Source organism: Hyla sarda, chromosome 5 (genome assembly GCF_029499605.1).
Source record: "Hyla sarda isolate aHylSar1 chromosome 5, aHylSar1.hap1, whole genome shotgun sequence".
NCBI classification, from domain to species: domain Eukaryota; kingdom Metazoa; phylum Chordata; class Amphibia; order Anura; family Hylidae; genus Hyla; species Hyla sarda.
The window spans coordinates 73,564,346-73,584,391 of NC_079193.1; the positions used below are offsets into that span (position 1 = coordinate 73,564,346).

At 43.0% G+C, this 20,046-nt stretch overlaps 1 protein-coding gene across 7 annotated transcripts in view; it reads right to left on the reverse strand.

Moving 5' to 3' along the window:
* VILL (villin like) overlaps positions 1-20,046 on the reverse strand; it is an 87,538-nt gene that overhangs the window by 23,330 nt on the left and 44,162 nt on the right. For all 7 annotated transcript variants that reach the window (XM_056519686.1, XM_056519688.1, XM_056519687.1 and 4 more), the window contains 7 exons: positions 18,479-18,587; positions 11,451-11,561; positions 9,399-9,598; positions 7,926-8,004; positions 3,970-4,068; positions 1,118-1,271; positions 294-394 (listed from right to left, as the gene is read on the reverse strand). In XM_056519686.1, coding sequence (XP_056375661.1) covers positions 294-394; positions 1,118-1,271; positions 3,970-4,068; positions 7,926-8,004; positions 9,399-9,598; positions 11,451-11,561; positions 18,479-18,587 — 853 coding nt within the window. The remainder of the gene's footprint in view (positions 1-293; positions 395-1,117; positions 1,272-3,969; positions 4,069-7,925; positions 8,005-9,398; positions 9,599-11,450; positions 11,562-18,478; positions 18,588-20,046) is intronic.

Consider the following 20,046-nt stretch of genomic DNA (forward strand, 5'->3'; position numbering starts at 1 on the left):
AAAAAAAAAAAAATTCTGTCCCATAAAAAGCACCAAGCAAAATATTCCCATAGCTTTTGAGTAAAGCTGGACATACATGATGAGATATCTCACTGATACCAATGACTAAAAAGGGAGTATTATTAGAGGACAGTGTACGTGTTGTATAGTGCATCTTACTATTCCATATGTCAAATAAAAATACAATAGTTGAATGTTATTATGGCATATTACAACAATACTTGTTCTGTTTTTTGGTATAAGACACTGCAATGCCTAGGTACTGTATATTTGTGATAAGCATATGTACCCACCTCGACCTTCCCTGAAGCATCATCCACCATCCGTTGTTCTGCTGCTATATCAGGTCTGGCATAGAGCTGATTGATGTCAAACTTAACTTGATCCACCTTGGCTGAACAGAACATCGTTCTATTAACACTAACAAGCAATTATACAGTAGAGGCAGAAGAGTCCAAACTATTTTGGCGAATTCTACCATAACGTTATTAGAAATATGGCAAATATGTGACTGACACCAGAAACATCTTAAAGGGTTACTTCGGTGAAAAACTTTTTTTTTTTTTTTTTTTTTTTTTAATCAACTGGTGCCAGAAAGTTAAACAGATTTGTAAATTACTTCTATTAAAAAAAATTAATCCTTCCTGTACTTATTAGCTGCTGAATACTACAGAGGAAATTCTTTTCTTTTTGAAACACAGAGCTCTCTGCTGACATCATGACCACAGTGCTCTCTGCTGACATCTCTGTCCATTTTAGGAACTGTCCAGAGCAGCATATGTTTGCTATGGGGATTTTCTCCTACTCTGGACAGTTCCTAAAATGGACAGAGATGTCAGCAGAGAGCACTGTGCTCGTGATGTCAGCAGACAGCTCTGTGTTTCAAACGGAAAAGAATTTCCACTGTAGTATTCAGCAGCTAATAAGTACAGGAAGGATTAAGATTTTTTAATAGAAGTAATTTACAAATCTGTTTAACTTTCTGGCCCCAGTTGATTAAAAAAAAAAAAGTTTTTCACTGGAGTACCCCTTAAATTTTGATGTATGATAACAATAGTTACCCATCCCCCACTTATATGGCCTGATTTAAATCAGATAAAATGAAAGAACATCGTACCAGTCTTCCCCACACTGTAGGCTTTTCCAAGTCCTTGCGTTTCTCCTAAATCTCTCCAGTTCTGGAAAAGCTGTTTGAACATAGTTGACTCGGCTCCATCATTGATCACCTCTATATTTGTCGTAGCAGGATATCCTTTTCCCTGTATGAAACCCTGTAAATAGGATATAATAAAAATATTATGATCATTTATAACATGCAACTATAATCTCTTAAGGAACCCATACACCCTATTCTAAAGTATGGAAGACCCAACAGCATGTATGGCGGTGTACGGTGGCCTCACGGTTCTCCACCAACATATTATATCAGTGAAGGGTTGGATATCTGGATTTTCAATGCCTGATCCCTTTGTTGTAAAAGGTTTTTTAGCTGCCACCAAAGCTGTCTGGTTGTGTATGGGGAGGTTGGGAGAGATAATTGCTATTGAAAGTGTATAGCAGATTTTAGCAGGTAGATAAATGGTATCTCTCAATACATGTAGATATATTCCCTTAAAATAATGGATATGTTATGGTGGAATTTAATGAGTGAAATGGACACAGGTGAAAAAAAACATAATAAAATGTAAAGACTGGTTTGAAATATGACAGAAATAGGACAGAAATTTCTAAATTGAAAAATTAAAGGGGTACTCCGGTGGAAAACCGTTTTTTTTTTTTTTTTTTTTAAATCAACTGGTGCCAGAAAGTTAAACAGATTTGTAAATTACTTCTAATAAAAATCTTAATTCTTCCAGTACTTATTAGCTGCTGTATACTACAGAGGAAATTCTTTTCTTTTTGTGCTCTCTGCTGACATCACGAGTACAGTGCTCTCTTCTGATATCTCTGTCCATTTCAGGAACTGACCAGAGCAGCATATGTTTTCTATGGGGATTTTCTCCTACTCTGGACAGTTCTTGAAATGGACAGAGATGTCAGCAGAGAGCACTGTGCTCGGGATGTCAGCAGAGAGCTCTGTGTTCCAAAAAGAAAAGAATTTCCTCTGTAGTATTCAGCAGCTAATAAGTACTGGAAGGATTAAGATTTTTGTCATTTACAAATCTGTTTAACTTTCTGGCACCAGTTGAATTAAAAAAAATTAACCGGAGTACCCTTGCATATGCATGGAAGGTTTTTAAGAAAATGCAGCCTTGGGTGAGAAACAAAAGAGGGCCCTACTCTCTATTGTTAGTTTTTCTTATAATTGTATCCCTATTATACTGCCATATAGTGCCAATATTGAACTGCTACACACAGCCTACAAAATACAACCATACAGTGCCCAAATATATGCAGTATACAAATAATACTCCCTTAAAGCGCTCACAATATTATTATTCCATAGTGCGCAAATTTACCTCTTAGATGAAACCATCATATACACTGCTATATTCTAGGTCAGTGGTATTCAACCTGCGGACCTCCAGATGTTGCAAAACTACAACTCCCAGCATGCCCGGACAGCCGTTGGCTGTCCGGGCATGCTGGGAGTTGTAGTTTTGCAACATCTGGAGGTCTGCAGATTGAAGACCACTGTTCTAGGTGTTGATACCCTGAGGCCATCTAATAAAACTAAGCTCCTAGCAAATGCCCAATTGGCCAACGCTAAATTGGATTTCTGTATTTGTGTCAAAAACGTTGTGGCCAGATATAAGCTAAGAGTCAATAGGGACATGTGAAACGCCATGCTTTCCAAAATTGCAGCACGCTGAGGCAATGGCCTCTTTTCATGAAAGGCTATCACAAATTAAAGGGGTTATCCAGGAAAAAAACTTTTTCTTATATATCAACTGGCTCCAGAAAGTTAAACATATTTGTAAATGACTTCTATTAAAAAATCTTAATCCTTTCAGTACTTATGAGCTTCTGAAGTTGAGTTGTTCTTTTCTATCTAAGTGCTGCTCTCTGATGACACGTGTCTCGGGAACCGCCCAGTTTAGAAGCAAATCCCCATAGCAAACCTCTTCTAAACTGGGCGTTTCCCGAGACACGTGTCATCAGAGAGCACTTAGACAGATAAGAACAACCTTAACTTCAGAAGCTCAGAAGTACTAAAAGGATTAAGATTTTTTAATAGAAGTAATTTACAAATCTGTTTAACTTTCTGGAGCCAGTTGATATATAAGAAAAAGTTTTCCCCTGGATAACCCCCTTTAATTTGTGTATTTAATATTGGTGCTTTTTGGGCATTTTAACCATTCTTACCAATAGAAATCTTTGGGATCCACACAATGAAATAATTCTGTGACTTGTGATGGAAAATACGCAGGGGCTAAAATGCTAAAGAAGAAAAAGTGCTTATAGTAAAACACACTGTCCCACCAGTGTAAGACAGCGTGCGCCAGGAAAATACGAGACCCCTGATATTGCATTGTGAAAAGGCAAAAAAAAGGTGTGTGACTGGCGGGAGATGGGGCGTGGTCATCCCAAAAGGGGCGTGGTTTCACAACTTGACCTATTTACTGTTGAATTCACCGAAAATCCTGTGAATAAATGGCTGGAAATTTCCACCAAGAAAAAGCTGTTCAGAAAACTGTCCTGACCTATAAATCTGTGAATCCCCATAGTAAATAGAGAGGAGTCCTGCAAATCTGAAACAACATTTCACACTAGTAAAAACCCGACACTCTTAGTAAATCAGGGCCACTATTTTTTGTGTGTAATTCCAGCCATTGGGGAAGATTTATCAAAACCTGTGTAGAGGAAGAGTGGGGCAGTTGCTCATAGCAACCAATCAGATTGCTTCTTTCATCTTTAAAAATGAAAGAAGCGAGCTGATTGGTTGCTATGGGCAACTGCACCACTCTTCCTCTACATAGGTTTTGATAAATCTCCCCCATTGTGTCATAACGGGAGTATAACACTTACCACTGCACGACTAAAAGCTGATTTTTTCTCTTCAGGACTAGAGTCTTTCCCTCTCCAGACAAAAATCTTTACTCCGCCTTGATCTAGAATGTGACAGTCCTGCAACAGGGAAGAAAGGACACGAGTGAAATCTGTATGCCGAAGAAATCCCTTTAGATCTTATATTAATGGTTGTGTGTATTAAAATTCAGTAAAAAAAAATTCTGCTAAAACAGCCTAAGTTAGTGTTCCCCAACCAGAGTGCCTCTAGATATTGCAAAACTACAACTTTCAGCATGCTAGGAGTTGTACTTTTGAAACAGCTAGGGGCACACTGGTTGAGAAACACTGTCCTAAGGCATTAGGCTCACACCTTTTATCTAAAACTTATCTGATAGCCATCTACTGATGACCATCTACTGATACTGTTCCAGGTTCCTATATTAAGAAGCCAATGCGGATATAACGGTTAAAGTACCAGCCGGTACTATGTTTATTAATACAGGAACCAATTATGCATTTCGGAGGTGAGACCCTCCTTCCTCAGATGCCAATCTGAGAAAGGAGGGTCTCACCTCCGAAACGCGTCATTGGTTTCTGTATTAATAAACATAGTACCGACCGGTTGTCACGATGCCGGCTGGCAGGTAGTGGATCCTCTGTGCCAGAGAGGGATGGCGAGGACCGCGCTAGTGGACCGGTTCTAAGCCACTACAGGTTTTCACCAGAGCCCGCCGCAAAGCGGGATGGTCTTGCTGCGGCGGTAGTGACCAGGTCGTATCCACTAGCAACGGCTCACCTCTCTGACTGCTGAAGATAGGCGAGGTACAAGGGAGTAGGCAGAAGCAAGGTCGGACGTAGCAGAAGGTCGGGGGCAGGCGGCAAGGATCGTAGTCAGGGGCAACGGCAGGAGGTCAGGAACACGGGCTAGGAACAAACAAGGGAACGCTTTCACTAGGCACAAGTGCAACAAGATCCGGCAAGGGAGTGCAGGGGAAGTGAGGTGATATAGGGAAGTGCACAGGTGGAAACTAATTAAGCTAATTGGAAGATTGGGCCAGGCACCATAATAGGTGCACTGGCCCTTTAAATCGCAGAGACCCGGCGCGCGCGCGCCCTAGGGAGCGGGGCCGCGCGCGCCGGGACAGGACCGACGGAGAGCGAGTCAGGTACGGGGACCGGGGTGCGCATCGCGAGCGGGCGCCACCCGCATCGCGAATCGCATCCCGGCTGGAGGCGGGACCGCAGCGCACCCGGTCAGTGGATCTGACCGGGGCGCTGCAGCAACGAGGATGAGGCGAGCGCTCCGGGGAGGAACGGGGACCCGGAGCGCTCGGCGTAACAGTACCCCCCCCCTTGGGTCTCCCCCTCTTCTTGGGGCCAAAGAACCTGAGGAAAAAAAAGTCAATTTTTCCGTGATGAGGTCCGATGCACATTAGGAGGGGTTCTGTGCGGAAACGCATGAGACAGTCCAATCTTTTATTGTTAATACAATAGATGTAGAGGGGTCTGGCGAGACTGGTCACAGGGACGTAGAACCTGTTGATAAGAGAGGCCAAAAAAATTTTTCCTGCAGATCCGGAATCCAAGAAGACCATAGTAGAGAAGGAGAAAGTAGAGGCAGATATCCGCACAGGCACAGTAAGGCGTGGAGAAGCAGAGTTGACATCAAGAACTGTGTCACCTTTGTGCGGAGTCAGCGTACGTCTTTCCAGGCGGGGAGGACGGATAGGACAATCCTTCAGGAAGTGTTCGGTACCGGCATAGTACAGGCAAAGATTCTCCATGCGGCGTCGTGTCCTCTCTTGAGGTGTCAAGCGAGACCGGTCAACTTGCATAGCCTCCGCGGCGGGAAGCACAGGAACGGATTGCAGAGGACCAGAGGAGAGAGGAGCCGGGGAGAAAAAACGCCTCGTGCGAACAAAGTCCATATCCAGGCGGAGCTCCAGACGCCATCCGGAAGAACGCATGTCAATGCGAGTGGCAAGATGAATGAGTTCATGCAGGTTAGCAGGAGTTTCTCGTGCGGCCAGAACATCTTTAATGTTGCTGGATAGGCCTTTTTTAAAGGTCGCGCAGAGAATCTCACTATTCCAGGACAACTCGGAAGCAAGAGCACGGAACTGAATGGCGTACTCGCCAACGGAAGAAACACCCTGGGCCAGGTTCAGCAGGGCAGTCTTGGCAGAAGAGGCTCGGGCAGGCTCCTCGAAGACACCACGGACCTCAGCGAAGTAGGACTGGACTGTGGCTGTGGCAGGATCATTGCGGACCCCATCAAATTTGTCCGGCAGGGACAAGCAGGGGTTAGGAGCGGCCGGTTGCTGCGGAGGAGTTGCAGGAGCCGGCGGAGGAGATGGTTGTTGCAGCTGTAACTGTGACTGAATTTGCTGTATCTGTGACTGAAGATGCAGTGTCACGGAGGTCAAGTATGCCAGCTGTTGATTTCGTTGGGCGATCTTTAGGGCTTGCTGGGCGACCAGTGTAGGGAGGTCGGTGACAACTGGCAGAGGAACTTCAGCGGGATCCATGGCCGGATCTACTGTCACGATGCCGGCTGGCAGGTAGTGGATCCTCTGTGCCAGAGAGGGATGGCGAGGACCGCGCTAGTGGACCGGTTCTAAGCCACTACAGGTTTTCACCAGAGCCCGCCGCAAAGCGGGATGGTCTTGCTGCGGCGGTAGTGACCAGGTCGTATCCACTAGCAACGGCTCACCTCTCTGACTGCTGAAGATAGGCGAGGTACAAGGGAGTAGGCAGAAGCAAGGTCGGACGTAGCAGAAGGTCGGGGGCAGGCGGCAAGGATCGTAGTCAGGGGCAACGGCAGGAGGTCAGGAACACGGGCTAGGAACAAACAAGGGAACGCTTTCACTAGGCACAAGTGCAACAAGATCCGGCAAGGGAGTGCAGGGGAAGTGAGGTGATATAGGGAAGTGCACAGGTGGAAACTAATTAAGCTAATTGGAAGATTGGGCCAGGCACCATCATAGGTGCACTGGCCCTTTAAATCGCAGAGACCCGGCGCGCGCGCGCCCTAGGGAGCGGGGCCGCGCGCGCCGGGACAGGACCGACGGAGAGCGAGTCAGGTACGGGGACCGGGGTGCGCATCGCGAGCGGGCGCCACCCGCATCGCGAATCGCATCCCGGCTGGAGGCGGGACCGCAGCGCACCCGGTCAGTGGATCTGACCGGGGCGCTGCAGCAACGAGGATGAGGCGAGCGCTCCGGGGAGGAACGGGGACCCGGAGCGCTCGGCGTAACACCGGTACTTTAACCATTATATCCGCATTAGCTTCTTAATATTGGAACCTGGAACAGTGCCTGATCTCTGGGTCGGTTTTGCACTTCATGTCTACTATTTGGAACAGGATCCACCCCTGTGACCCACTGGGCTTTGCAGTTCGTTCCTTCCAAGGCTTGCTCTATACCCCTTGGGGTGATAAGCTCTGACTGTCTGCTATAAAGTGAGCGGCCAACCAAAAGGCTGGTGCCCCCTTCCCATCTCCTAGTCCACCCGGTGCTTTGGGTAATACACAAGGCGCGGTCCCTCTTTTTTCTCTTCTTTTACATCTACTGATACGTCCATCTAATCTTGGCACCTCCTCAAATATTATTGTACAAATGTATTAGGAGTCTTACATAAAAGGTAGGCGGAGCCTAACAGCTTTGGTGTCTGCCCTACACTGCACATACATACAGAGGAGGGGATCCTTCACTTTTATGTCTCTGCTCATAGCCTAAACATCAGCAGCATGGAGGCATGATAAAGCAGCAATGAGCAGTGTAAACTGTATATAAAGCCCTGGGGTGAGTTATCTTTCTTACAGTGGATCTATGGGGACCCATGTAGGCAGCTTTGCTGTATGCATGGACCCTGAATTACAACAGATGTCTCTCTTTAAGATGTATGCTAAGCATGGCGGAGGGGGTAAGGATGTTGGTATGTCATTTTTAACTACTTTGCATGCATAACTTCACCTGGTGCTGAAGAAGATCTTGAGTTAGAGGTTTTGTTGCAATTTCTTCCACAACCAAGTCTCCATCTTTTTCGAACACACTGCAAAAAGGATATTATTAAGAAATATAGTTATTTGTAGCATGCAATTTTAATGTCCCAGTACAGGACCTGGTCCTGTACTACCCTTAGGTCCTGTCAGGTTGGGACCCTTAGTGACCTAGGGGCTCCCCTGCAGGGTCTCCTCCTGTTTCCAGAATATTGGGGGAGATTTATCAAAAACCTATCCATACGAAAAGTTGCCCAGTTGCCCATAGCAACCAATCAGATCGCTTCTTTCATTTTTAACAAGGCCTCTGCAAAATGAAAGAAGTAATCTGATTGGTTGCTATGGGCAACTGGGCAACTTTTCCTTTGCACAGGTTTTGATAAATCTCCCCCATTGTGTATACTGATTTAATGTATAGACAGGATCCTAATGTATAGCTAGTCTAGAGGACCTGTGAGTGGTTGTCTTAAGGACCTGTAAGTCTGTCACATGTTATGTTATGCAGTCACATGATTTGTTGTCACATGTTCTCCCAGGGAGTACCAGCTTAACCTATGACCCGCAGCTTGACCAATGGGCTTTAGTTCAATATATAAAGGGGCGGCCATTATGATCTTTGCTGAGGAACAGTTAACACCATAGATCTCAGTGCAAGTGACCAGCTACCTGGAAGGCCACAAAGCTACAGTAAGTCAAAATCCTATGTCTGCTGTCACTATAAATAGTCAAGTCATGCATATAGTCAAGCCTCAAGATAATTGTCTCAAGTCTATTACAAGTATAATTGGTCCTAGTAAGCTGCAAGGTCTTCTGTGTTCCTGGCCACCTCTCTGGGAATCTGACCTAGCTGTGAAGATAATTCCATCTGTCTTAATCTCAGTAAAGCCTCCATTAAACTATAACTGGTGGTAGACTCTCCTTTCCTTAACTAGCCATTGGAATAGCGGAGATACTGTTCGTGTGGTTCCGGTACCAAAAACCACTCTGGCGTCACAAACACTAGGGGTTTATAACATCTTGCCCCAGGGGTTAATACCATCTGGCCCCACCACCTACACCGCAACACCCGTGGTCCCGCCATACACTGGTGGTTCACCACACAATACTAGGAAGATCAGAATAAATAATGATTTTAAAGAGGACCTGTTCTCTACTCATTGTGGGCTAAGCAGTCAAGTGGGTTCAGTGATTGACATCTATATAGTTATACACAAATAGCTTTCAATCAGAGATTTACATTAATAAATGACAGGTTATCCTGGAACTTTTCACACAAAACTATCTATGAATGTGCTCAGCTCTTTCCTCTCTATACCATGCTGCCTGCAGATTAGACTGCGTTATCGATGTGGCAGGTTACCTCTAATCATATGCTCTTGTTGACTCTTTGTTATTGTATTTACTCCAAGGTTCAGAGCTCTTGGCTAAATAGCAGTTTTTGACTTACTGGTAAAGCCTGACATTTGATTTTTGCTGTTCATCTGCCTTCTCATCCGGAACAGCATCCTTCAGTTCCCCAGTTCTGGGTCCAAGCACAGCTGTCATTATCTGCATCAAGTCAGGGGAATCCTGTTCATTGTCTATGACGCCAATCTGGGCTCTTCCTCCTCGCTCATCATCTCTTATACCCTGAGCCATATTGCAAGCCTGAGAAGAGATCGATGGTAAATAGATAGTTAGGTTTTTATATGGAGACGTAACACATTTGGATCACTTGGACACACGTTTTTCACTATGCCACCTCATCACTGATGTTATATATGCAATGTTATGTAAATAAAAATGGTCCATAACAAATGTCCATATAAAACTTGGCACCACTGTATGCAAGAAGAGGTCATTAATTTCATGCATACTCCCCTGGAAAGTTGACTGTAGCTAAAAACAAATGTACAGTACCTTGGGAAAGATTTCCACCATATTTTTTTTTTATATGTGGGCCATAGACTGGTATTAGCCAATAAGACCTGGATAACACTTTACGTCATGGGTGATAGGTGAGGTTGAGGTTAGAACCTCTGGGTAGATCAGTCAAGTTATTCCATATCCAACTTGTAAATTATTCATGAACATTGTATTCTGATTGATGGTATTATATAATAAAACATAGAAAGGCCTTACCCAAATTGTTGCCACAAGATTGGCAGTACACAGTTTTCTAGAATGTCATTGTATATATTTTCCTTTATTGGAATTAAGGTACCGAACATAAACCTCTTCCTCGAAACTGGTGTCCATGGATACTCCCACTTTACAAGGGTAGCTCTAGCTGGTATATACAAGCTCATGTGCGTCAGCAATGAGAGCCTTACTAAAGTTTTTATAATCTAAATAGTAACTTTTATGTATGTGGCAGAATTAGGCTGTATTCATATCTGTACTTATATAATGTGAGGGGTACCAGAGTTAATGGTCGCCCCCCAAATGAGAGGACTCAGATGCCACTGCCCTTGGTGAAGAATACTCAACAAGCAATATAGAAATATTCTACCAATGAGGCAAAGATAATTAAAATATAACTTTTACTAGATTCTCATAAAAATGCAAGGTACAAAATACACATAGAAATAAATAACAAAAGTAATATGGCCCAAACTAATAACCTAAATCCTCACGCATAGCCTGATAAGGAAGAAGATATGGATACAGGTGAGTATCTATCAAAGCTAATCCCAACCTAACAATGTTCTAGACTTAACCTAAGTGTGGAATGGGAAAAGGGGAAAGCTATAACAAAGGGGGGGGGCTACCACTAGGATAGATACAGACACAAGTGGTGACTTATTGTGACACATTTCTCATGCTCCAACGTGTTTCTCCCAGGTGTTGATAATGGGTTCATCCCTGATGAACCCATTGTCAACACCTGGGAGAAAGGCGTTGGAACATGGAGCATAAGAAATGTGTCACAATAAGCCACCACTCGTGTCTGTATCTATCCTAGTGGTAGCCCCCCCCCCCCTTTTATTTATAGCTTTCCCTTTTTCCCATTCCACACTTAGGTTAAGTCTAGAACATTGTTAGGTTGGGATTAGCTTTGATAGGTACTCACCTGCATCCTTATCTTCCTCCTTATCAGGCTATGCGTGATAATTTACATTGTCGGTTATTAGTTTGGGCCATATTACTTTTGTCATTTATTTCTTGTGTACCTTGCATTTTTATGAGGATCTAGTCAAAGTTATATTTGAATTATCTTTGCCTCATTGGTAGAATTTTTCTATATTGCTTGTATTCATATCTGTGTTAGAAGTTCCATTAGGAGCCTCCCTTGCACAGTCTGTCAGAAACACCAGACAAAAAAGCACAAATAGCTGACAACATGATAGACCTCATTCTAGTCGATGGGACCCGTGCCATTCCATCATGTGTTGGTATCTTTCCTATGATGGAGCAGAATAATCCAAACTGATGCGGAGTTCAGTCTAAACGTAGATTGTTTGGTCTACAAATCAGAGTCCCTTCCTTGTACACAAAACTGGCCTGCTCATTCACATACCCGTAACCTCTCAGTTTTGTTGCTTTCAGGCCCGTTCCACTGGATGATCACTTTGCCAAGGTCAAGAAGGAAAACATCCCCTTTGTTAAAACTATTCCAGGACAGATCCACCTGCAAGAGTCAAAAAACAATATTTTACATTGAAGTATAACTATTGTGTCATTGTTATAAAAAAAGGTTGCAGCCCCACAGAGGAACCTGCTGGTATATGACAGCATTTTAAGAAGCGTTCAAGTAGCGACTGAAATCATCTCCCTTAGATCTTACACAGTGCTGCTCTGTTCTCTGATTGGACTTAAAGGGGTTATCCAGGAAAAAACTTTTTTTTATATATATCATCTGGCTCCAGAAAGTTAAACAGATTTGTAAATTACTTCTATTAAAAAATATTAATCCTTTCAGTACTTATGAGCTTCTGAAGTTAAGGTTGTTCCTTTCTGTCTAAGTGCTCTCTGATGACACCTGTCTCGGGAACCGCCCAGTTTAGAAGCAAATTCCCATAGCAAACCTCTTCTAAACTGGGCATCAGAGAGCACTTAGACAGAAAAGGACAACCTAAATTTCAGAAGCTCATAAGTACTGAAAGGATTAAGATTTTTTAATAGAAGTAATTTACAAATCTGTTTAACTTTCTGGAGCCAGTTGATATATAAAAAAAAGTTTTTTCCTGGAATACCCCTTTAATTGTATTAGGAGAGAAATTAGGAGAGAGCAACAGAATAGCTTTGCTATTGCAGGACAGCATGGTGAACTTGGAATACAACCATGTGCTATCAAATAGAATGAACAGTTTACAATGAGAACACATTGATTATTGACATATGCAGTTGTAAAAACACAACATTTTTTTATTTTATTATTCCGACTGTCAGCAACAGCAACTTCACCCATACTGGTGATAATTGTTTGTAGTATCTGAGGGCAGGGGGTACACACTTCTGGCCTTTTAAAGGGGGTATTTAATATCAACTGGCTCCAGAAACTTAAACAGATTTGCAAATTACTTCTACTAAAAAATCTTAATCCTTTCAATAATTATCAGCTGCTGAAGTTGAGTTGTTTTCTGTCTAGCAACAGTGCTCTCTGCTGACATCTCTGCTTGTCTCGGGAACTGCACAGAATAGAAGAAGTTTGCTATGGGGATTTGCTTCTAAACTGGGCGGTTCCTGAGACACATGTCATCAGAGAGCACTTAGACAGAAAAGAACAACCTTAACTTCATCAGCTCTTAAGTACTGAAAGGATTAAGATTTTTTAATAGAAGCAATTTACAAATCTGTTTAACTTTCTGGAGCCAGTTGATATATAAAAAAAAGTTTTTTTCCTAGATAACCCTTTTAAGCTCATGTTAAGAGCAGTAAATCATTTCTCTTTAACTAAAGACTTGGACATCTTAGGCTGGGTTCACATAACGTTTTTCAACTACGGTTCCCGCATACGTTTTCTATCAAAACCCGTATGGGAAAAAGTAAACCGTATGCGTTTTTAAACAGTATACTGTTTTTAAAAGTGCATACAGTTCCGTCCGTTTTTATAAAAAACAAACAAACATACGTTTTTGAAAATTTTGTCCATTTTTAATGGGAGGGGTCTTGGGTGGGGACTTTAGGATGCAAATGCGTATGTGCAAAGAAAAAACGCATACGGTTTTGTCGTATGGAACCGTATACATGTGCGTTTCCCATTGACGTCCATGTTAAAAAAAAAAAGGTATGCAGTTGCAATACGGTTTTTAAACTGGGGTCAAAACCGTGGTTAAACCCTTTTTTAAGTACTGTTAAAAACCATATTGCAAGCAAACCGTACGCAACCGTATGCATCAGGGTGCATACGGTTTGCAATGCTTTGCCTATGTATACCATTTTCAGTACCGTTCCATACGTTTTTCACTAATGAAAACGTATGCGGGAACCGTAGTTGAAAAACGTGATGTGAACCCAGCCTTAGAAAGTATAGCAAGTTGCACACACAAGATGCATTGATACAGTTCAAGAAGTGTGCTCTTGTAAAACAAACAAAATACTGTAGTCTACCCCCGCTGAGTAGACAAACAATTCCAAAAGGTTATCACTACAGAGGATTTTAGATTAGTATTTTGTACAGAGTAGAACAATACTAGTAATGGTGCCAAGACATGAGCACTAAGCAAAGGGAGACATGACATTTAGGAGTGGGGACCTATAGCTTCATCCGTCTGTAGTATAGATTTGAGGTTCCACTTTTATGTAGGCTTAGTCTTTGACTATGATGATGGGGGTGCGGGTGAGGTTTAGGAAAAGATGAAACTACCGGTCTTATCTTTCTCTCTTTTTCTTACTATAAGAACTAAAAGTAAACCATTCCCTCCTGCCTGCCCAGTGTTCATCATTACTCTACTATCTAGTACCTGTATAATGAAGCACCTCTTATTTGTTTTATATTGCCATTGTATATCTGGAATTATTTGTATTTAATTTGAATCAGTTACAGGTTGGCAATAACTCTTTGAGCCCAAGGAAAGGGCAATACTTCAGCCATGGTTCCCTAGAGGTTATCTCCAAAGAATTAAGGGTGTAAAAAAATACATTAATTTTTTTGTTAGTTTCATGGGTCAGGAGTCAGGTGGAAGATGCAGGCTTATGGTGGACTACTTTAACCAATACAGCATGTTAAATCTCATGGTGGTGAACAGCCTGAGCTTGGAAGTGGTCAGCCTCATAGAATGATGGTAATAACATCCAGGGTGGACAGAGTGGTTAAATGGGCACTGTCAGATACAAAAACTTTTGGTATGTTGTAAAGCATGCATAACCAATAGGTTTTGCAATTGCTTTCATTAGAAAATTTTCAGTATTTCATACTGAAAAAGCCAGTCAAACAACTATCCCCCCGGCCTGCTTGGACACATACTAGTCCTGCTGTGTCCATGCGTCATCACCTATGTCATGGACACACTTCCTTGATTGACAGCTCTGAGTGCAGGGCTCAGAGCTGGAGGAAAAATCCTCCCACTGTCATCTTGTGTCCCGCTACTGTCAGTGAGGACAAGCTGGGAGTTGTAGTTCTGCTAATGCTAGGGAAGATGTGAGCAGACAGCATACTGAGGGAGGGGGCGGAGACATGCACAGTGAGACCACGCCCCCTCCCTTTGAGAGGAATTCAGACTCGTGAGTTAAATTAAAAGTGTAATAAAAAAATAAATAAAGGTGCTGGACACAAATAAAGGTGCTAGATGTACATGGTCAGGATTAGGTACTGAGGGATATATTAGGTACTGAGTGATATATATAAAAAAAAAAATTGGTTGGATCTGATGGGTACGCTTTAAGCACAGGTGTATGGATCTTCAGCAGGGTTTTAGGCCCAGATTTATTAAACTGTGGGAGAGAAAATATAGAATGATTTTCCCACAGCAACCAATCACACCTCAGCTAACGAGCTCTGGTAAAGTGAAGAAAGCTGAGCTGTGATTGGTTGCTGTGTGAAAAACAGGGCCTTAACCACTTAAAGGGGTACTCCAGTGGAAAACTATTTTTAAATCAACTGGTGCCAGAAAGTTAAACATATTTGTAAATTACTTCTATTTAAAAATCTTAATCCTTCCAGTACTGATCAGCTGCTATATGCTCCAGAGGAAGTGCTTTACTTTTTGAATTTCCTTTCTGTCTGACCACAGTGCTCTCTGCTGAAACCTCTGTCTGTGTCAGGAACTGTCCATGGTAGGATAAAATCCCCCTAGAAAACGTATCCTGCTCTGGACAGTTCCTGACATGGACAGAGGTGTCAGCAGAGAGCACTCTGGTCATACAAATAAAAAAATAAAAAAAATTTAAAATTCAAAAAGAAAAGAACTTCCTCTGTAGCATACAGTAGCTAAGATTTTTTTTAATAGAAGTAATTTACAATCTGTTTAACTTTCTGGCACCAGGTGATTTCAAAAAATTTTTTTCCACTGGAGTACCCCTGTAAGGACAGTGGACGTAAATGTACGTCCTGATGCGTTGGTACTTAACCCAGCAGGACATACATTTACGTCCTGTACATGACGCAAGCACCGGACCGGTAATGGCGGACATCAGAGATTACACTGATGTCTTCCGTTAACCCCTGAGATGCTATGATCAGTACTATTCACGGCATCTGCGGCAATGTGGGCGTTTAAATGGATGATCGGATCACCCACGGCACTGCCAAGGGGATCCCATCATCCAACATGGTGGCCGGAGGTCCCCTTACCTGCTCCGGCCGTTATCCTGGGGTCTTCTCCTCTGGTCTGACTTCAAGCAGACCAGAGAAGAAGATTGCTGATAATACTAATCAGTGCTGTGCCTATGCACAGCACTGTTCAGTATATGCAATCTAATGATTGCTATAAATAGTCCTCCACGGGGACTATAAAAGTGTCAAAAAAATTGTAAAAAAAAGTTTAAAAAATATGAAAAAGCCCCTTTCCCAATTGAAATTTAAATGGATCCCTTTTCCTATTTTATCCCCAAAAAAGCGTAAAAAAAATGAATAAACATATTTGGTATCGCTGTGTGCTTAAATGTCTGAACTATCAAAATATAATGTAAAAGATCCCATCCAGTAAAAGGTGTAAACGTAAAAAAAAAAAGTCCAGAATTGTTGCTTTTTTTTATATTAAAAGCGATTAAAAAGTTAAATATAAGCAATGAGCCCTGATATAGCCCTGTATACGGAGAAATGCGAAATGTATAGGAGGTCAAAATAGAGCAATTTTAAACATATTAATATTGTTAAAAAAGTTTGAGATTTTTTTAAAGCAGCACAATAATAGAAAAGCATGTAACCATGGGTATCATTTTAATCGTATTGACCCACAGTCATGTAATGAAAACATGTCATTTTTACTGTAAAGTATACAGCATGAAAACTAAACCTTCCAAAATTTGCTAAATTGCAGTTTTAAATGATTGTCCATCTGATACCCATCATGGTAAATCTGGAGGCTTAGAGTTGGGGGTGCATTCTATAACTGCTACCTTGGGCAGTATGAGATCTTGTCCCACCCATGGACCCTAGGTAACTCCTTTGCAGGACCTACCTATGCACTGCAGCCCATGTTAGGGTCGGATTAATGTAGGGGCGGATGGAGCTGCAGCTCCAGGCCCCTACGTTAAAATAGGCTGGCGTCCATTGACTGCCCTGGAATACTGGATAAAGGAGAAATTTGGTGGAAAACTTTTAACATCCCCTGTGCCCGGGCTGCAAAAACAAACAAAAAAAACTTTAACTCATCTTCCTACGTTCCCCCATTGCGCCAATATCGGCGTCCCGGTCCTCCGACGCTGCTTGGCTCCCTTCTTTTTAGGCTCACAACGTCACACTGCAGTCAGCGTATCGCCGACCGCAGAGATGTCCCTCCTTGGCTGGTGATAGTCTGAGCACACTATAATGTAAGGAGCCCGGGCCGCAGGGAGAAGGTGGGCCAGAGCTTCTTACATGACAGTGCGCTCAAGCTATCACTAGCCAAAGCGGGACATTGCTGTGGCCGGGGATACGGTGACTGCAGTATGATGTTCCGAGGATAAGAAGCATGAAGCAGAGCATTGCCTGAGGAATGGGACGCCGATATCGGTGCAATGGGGAAACATAGGAAGGTGAGTAAAAATGTTTTAATTATTTTTCTTGCAGTCTGGGCACAGGGGATGTTAAAAGTTTTTTAACAGCATGAAAGGACCTGTGCTGCATGGAGAAATCTCCCAGGAATGCCCTTTGCAAAACTCACAGCCCAGGAGACAGGTCAGGTAATAAGTGGTTATCCTGCACATCACTGCTGTGCGTCCTCACATGACAGAATCCTCCCCCTGCCCTTATGTGGAAGCTTGCTGCTGCTTTGCCCCCACAGGTGCCAAGGCTGCCATCAGGGGCCCAAGTGAGTTAAAAAAAATAAGGGCCCTGTTGCTGCCACCACCCTCCTCCCTCATATCAGGGGAGCATGTTCCCCGGGTGCAGGAAGGAATCCATCACCTGTGCCCAGCAATCTTTTCTTCATCACTAAACAACAGGGGGGGGGGGGGGGGGTTAAGGACCTTCCTGTGAGTCACATGACCTTGCAGGTCCTACAGTGGTGTGCACAGGAGGATACAGGCAAGTAATCTGTATGTATATAGGATGTCTGTGTGTGTCAGTATGTCTTATGGTCACCTCCAGAGCTGCACTCATTATCTGCTGTTACATCATGACAAGACAGGTACTGGTAAGAGTGTGTGTAGGAAGAGGGGCCCAGGTACTCCAACAGTAAGGGGCGCAATTTAAATTTTTAACTGGGGTGGTGCTGCTGGCGTTAATTAAAGACGGCAGCAGCTTCTGTGACAGACCCCAGGAGGATACTATCCCAAAGACTAGGTAAGGCAGCCAGCATGAGCTCACCTTCTATAAAAAAAAAATGCCATTCAGGAGCATGGAAAAGCTAGGTGACAATTTCTTACCTAGCTTTTCCATGCTCCTGAATGGCATATCTGCTTATAATAGGCCAGCTATTATAAACAGATATGCGCAAATATGCTATTCAGGAGCATGGAAAAGCTAGGTCACAATTTCTCATCTAGCTTTTCCATGCTCCATATCTGCTTAAATTAGATCAGCTCTTATAAGGTTTTTAGGAGCATGGGCAAGCACCTGAATGCTTTTGAGTGCTACTTAATGCCCTAATGAACTCCTTGGGGTAAGGGAATATATCATATACAGATATATAGATGGCTGTATATGTATACTGTGGACAGAAATGTCGGGTGCAGTCCTACCTCTAGTTATAAAAGCTCTAGGGGCGGAGATACAGCCAGGAGCCAGGGTGATAAGTATGGCTCTGTCACATTAAACATTTTTACAATGCCTTTTTGTTTTCATTTTTTATATTTCTAGAAAAAGGACCATATACTGTCTCATATAAGTCATGAAAGGAAAGGACACCAGATTTTTGTATACTCCGTGGATCTGTTACATTAACACTTTTTACATGGGAGTAAAACCATCTCAATATCCATGTTTGACACTTCAGGCCAAACTGCACCCAAGCACACACATACCTCTGTGGCTATGACATGTTTTCTTCCCTTTACATGAAGTAGGCGACGTATGTTATACATATTTGTCTCCACATGTTTAAACCCTGAGGCGACTCCTCCTTTCTTGTATCTGGAGTGAGACATAAAAGTAAAAAATTCAGACTAGAAGAATATTTTATATTAACATAAAAATATATAATAATGAAAAAAGAAAAAGACAAAAAATGGATGAACCATTGACTCCGGCTGCATAAGACACGGAGATAGAAAGTAGATAGGATACAGCTCCCAGAAAAAATGCAGTAAAACTTAACGTTTAATTAGAACATGTTAAAAACTGTCCGCCACCAAAGTGGCAAGTGACATATCACTCCTTAAAAACGAGCGAAACGCCGATGCGTTTCAAGCTAGTGCCCTTAGTCGGCGTTTCACTTGTTTTTAAGGAGTGACATGTCACTTGCCACTATGGTGGCGACCAGTTTGTAACATGTTCTAATTAAACGTTAAGTTTTACTGCATTTTTTCTGGGAGCTGGATCCTACCTACTTTCTATCTCCATTGCCGCGAGGAGAGGCGGCTCCTTCATCCGTGGCTTCCAGCACCTATGCTGCGGTGTCCATATATGAACTGAACTGTGGGGAGCTGATCTTTTTTCTCTTTTTCTTTGCATAAGACATGGTTTATACATATTTTTTAGCTTTTGTATGAAGTTATGTACATGTGTGGAATGGGGTGTGATATGCAGGGCAGATGGAATTACCCTAGGGGCAGATGGCATTAACCCCTTGTATTCGTGACGCCAGGGTGTGGTTTATCCTCAGTACTACCAGGAGATATACCACTGGATCCTGGGCTAGGCACGGGTGCAATAATGACTCTGACGCCAACTTACGGACAACGGTAGCTTTACTGAGTGACAGATGGTACAGTCCATAGAATGTAGCCAGGCCCACGGAGGTGACCAGTGACGCAGAGACCTTAAGGGTTTGCTGGGACTTGCAGTAGATTTGGACAATTTTAGTGCAGGCCACTCTGACTTGACAATAGATGACTGTGACTGACTTGACTTGAGACTGACAATGCTGTAGCTTATTGTAGAATTGTGGCTGTTGGACTGACTTGAGGCCTCCTATGGACTCCAGACACACTCTAGGACTTGACTGCACTACAATTCAGCAGAAAGAGAGTAAGAGCTAAGATAGAGAACTGCTTCTCCCAGGGCTTTTATAGGGGAGACTCTGGTGGAGTCCCATAGGTCACCCTTAAGTCACATGGTCACTGATACCTCCTGGGTTACACTCACATGACAACTGGTGATCACATGTTAACCTCTCAAAGTTATAACACTTTCTATATGCATTATACAGTATAACACATGGCAAACAATATATACATAAGGGGACAGGTGTAAGGGGGGCCCAGGGGACACTGTAAGGAGGCTGCCTGACAGGGCAGCAAGGGTACGGGGGAACAACTCCCGTACCGGGCCACCGCACATGTGTAGACAAGGGTATACTGACATATATACGGGCCATCTATATCAAAGGGACATTACATTGTCAAACATATCTAGTTATAGTTTATAGGTA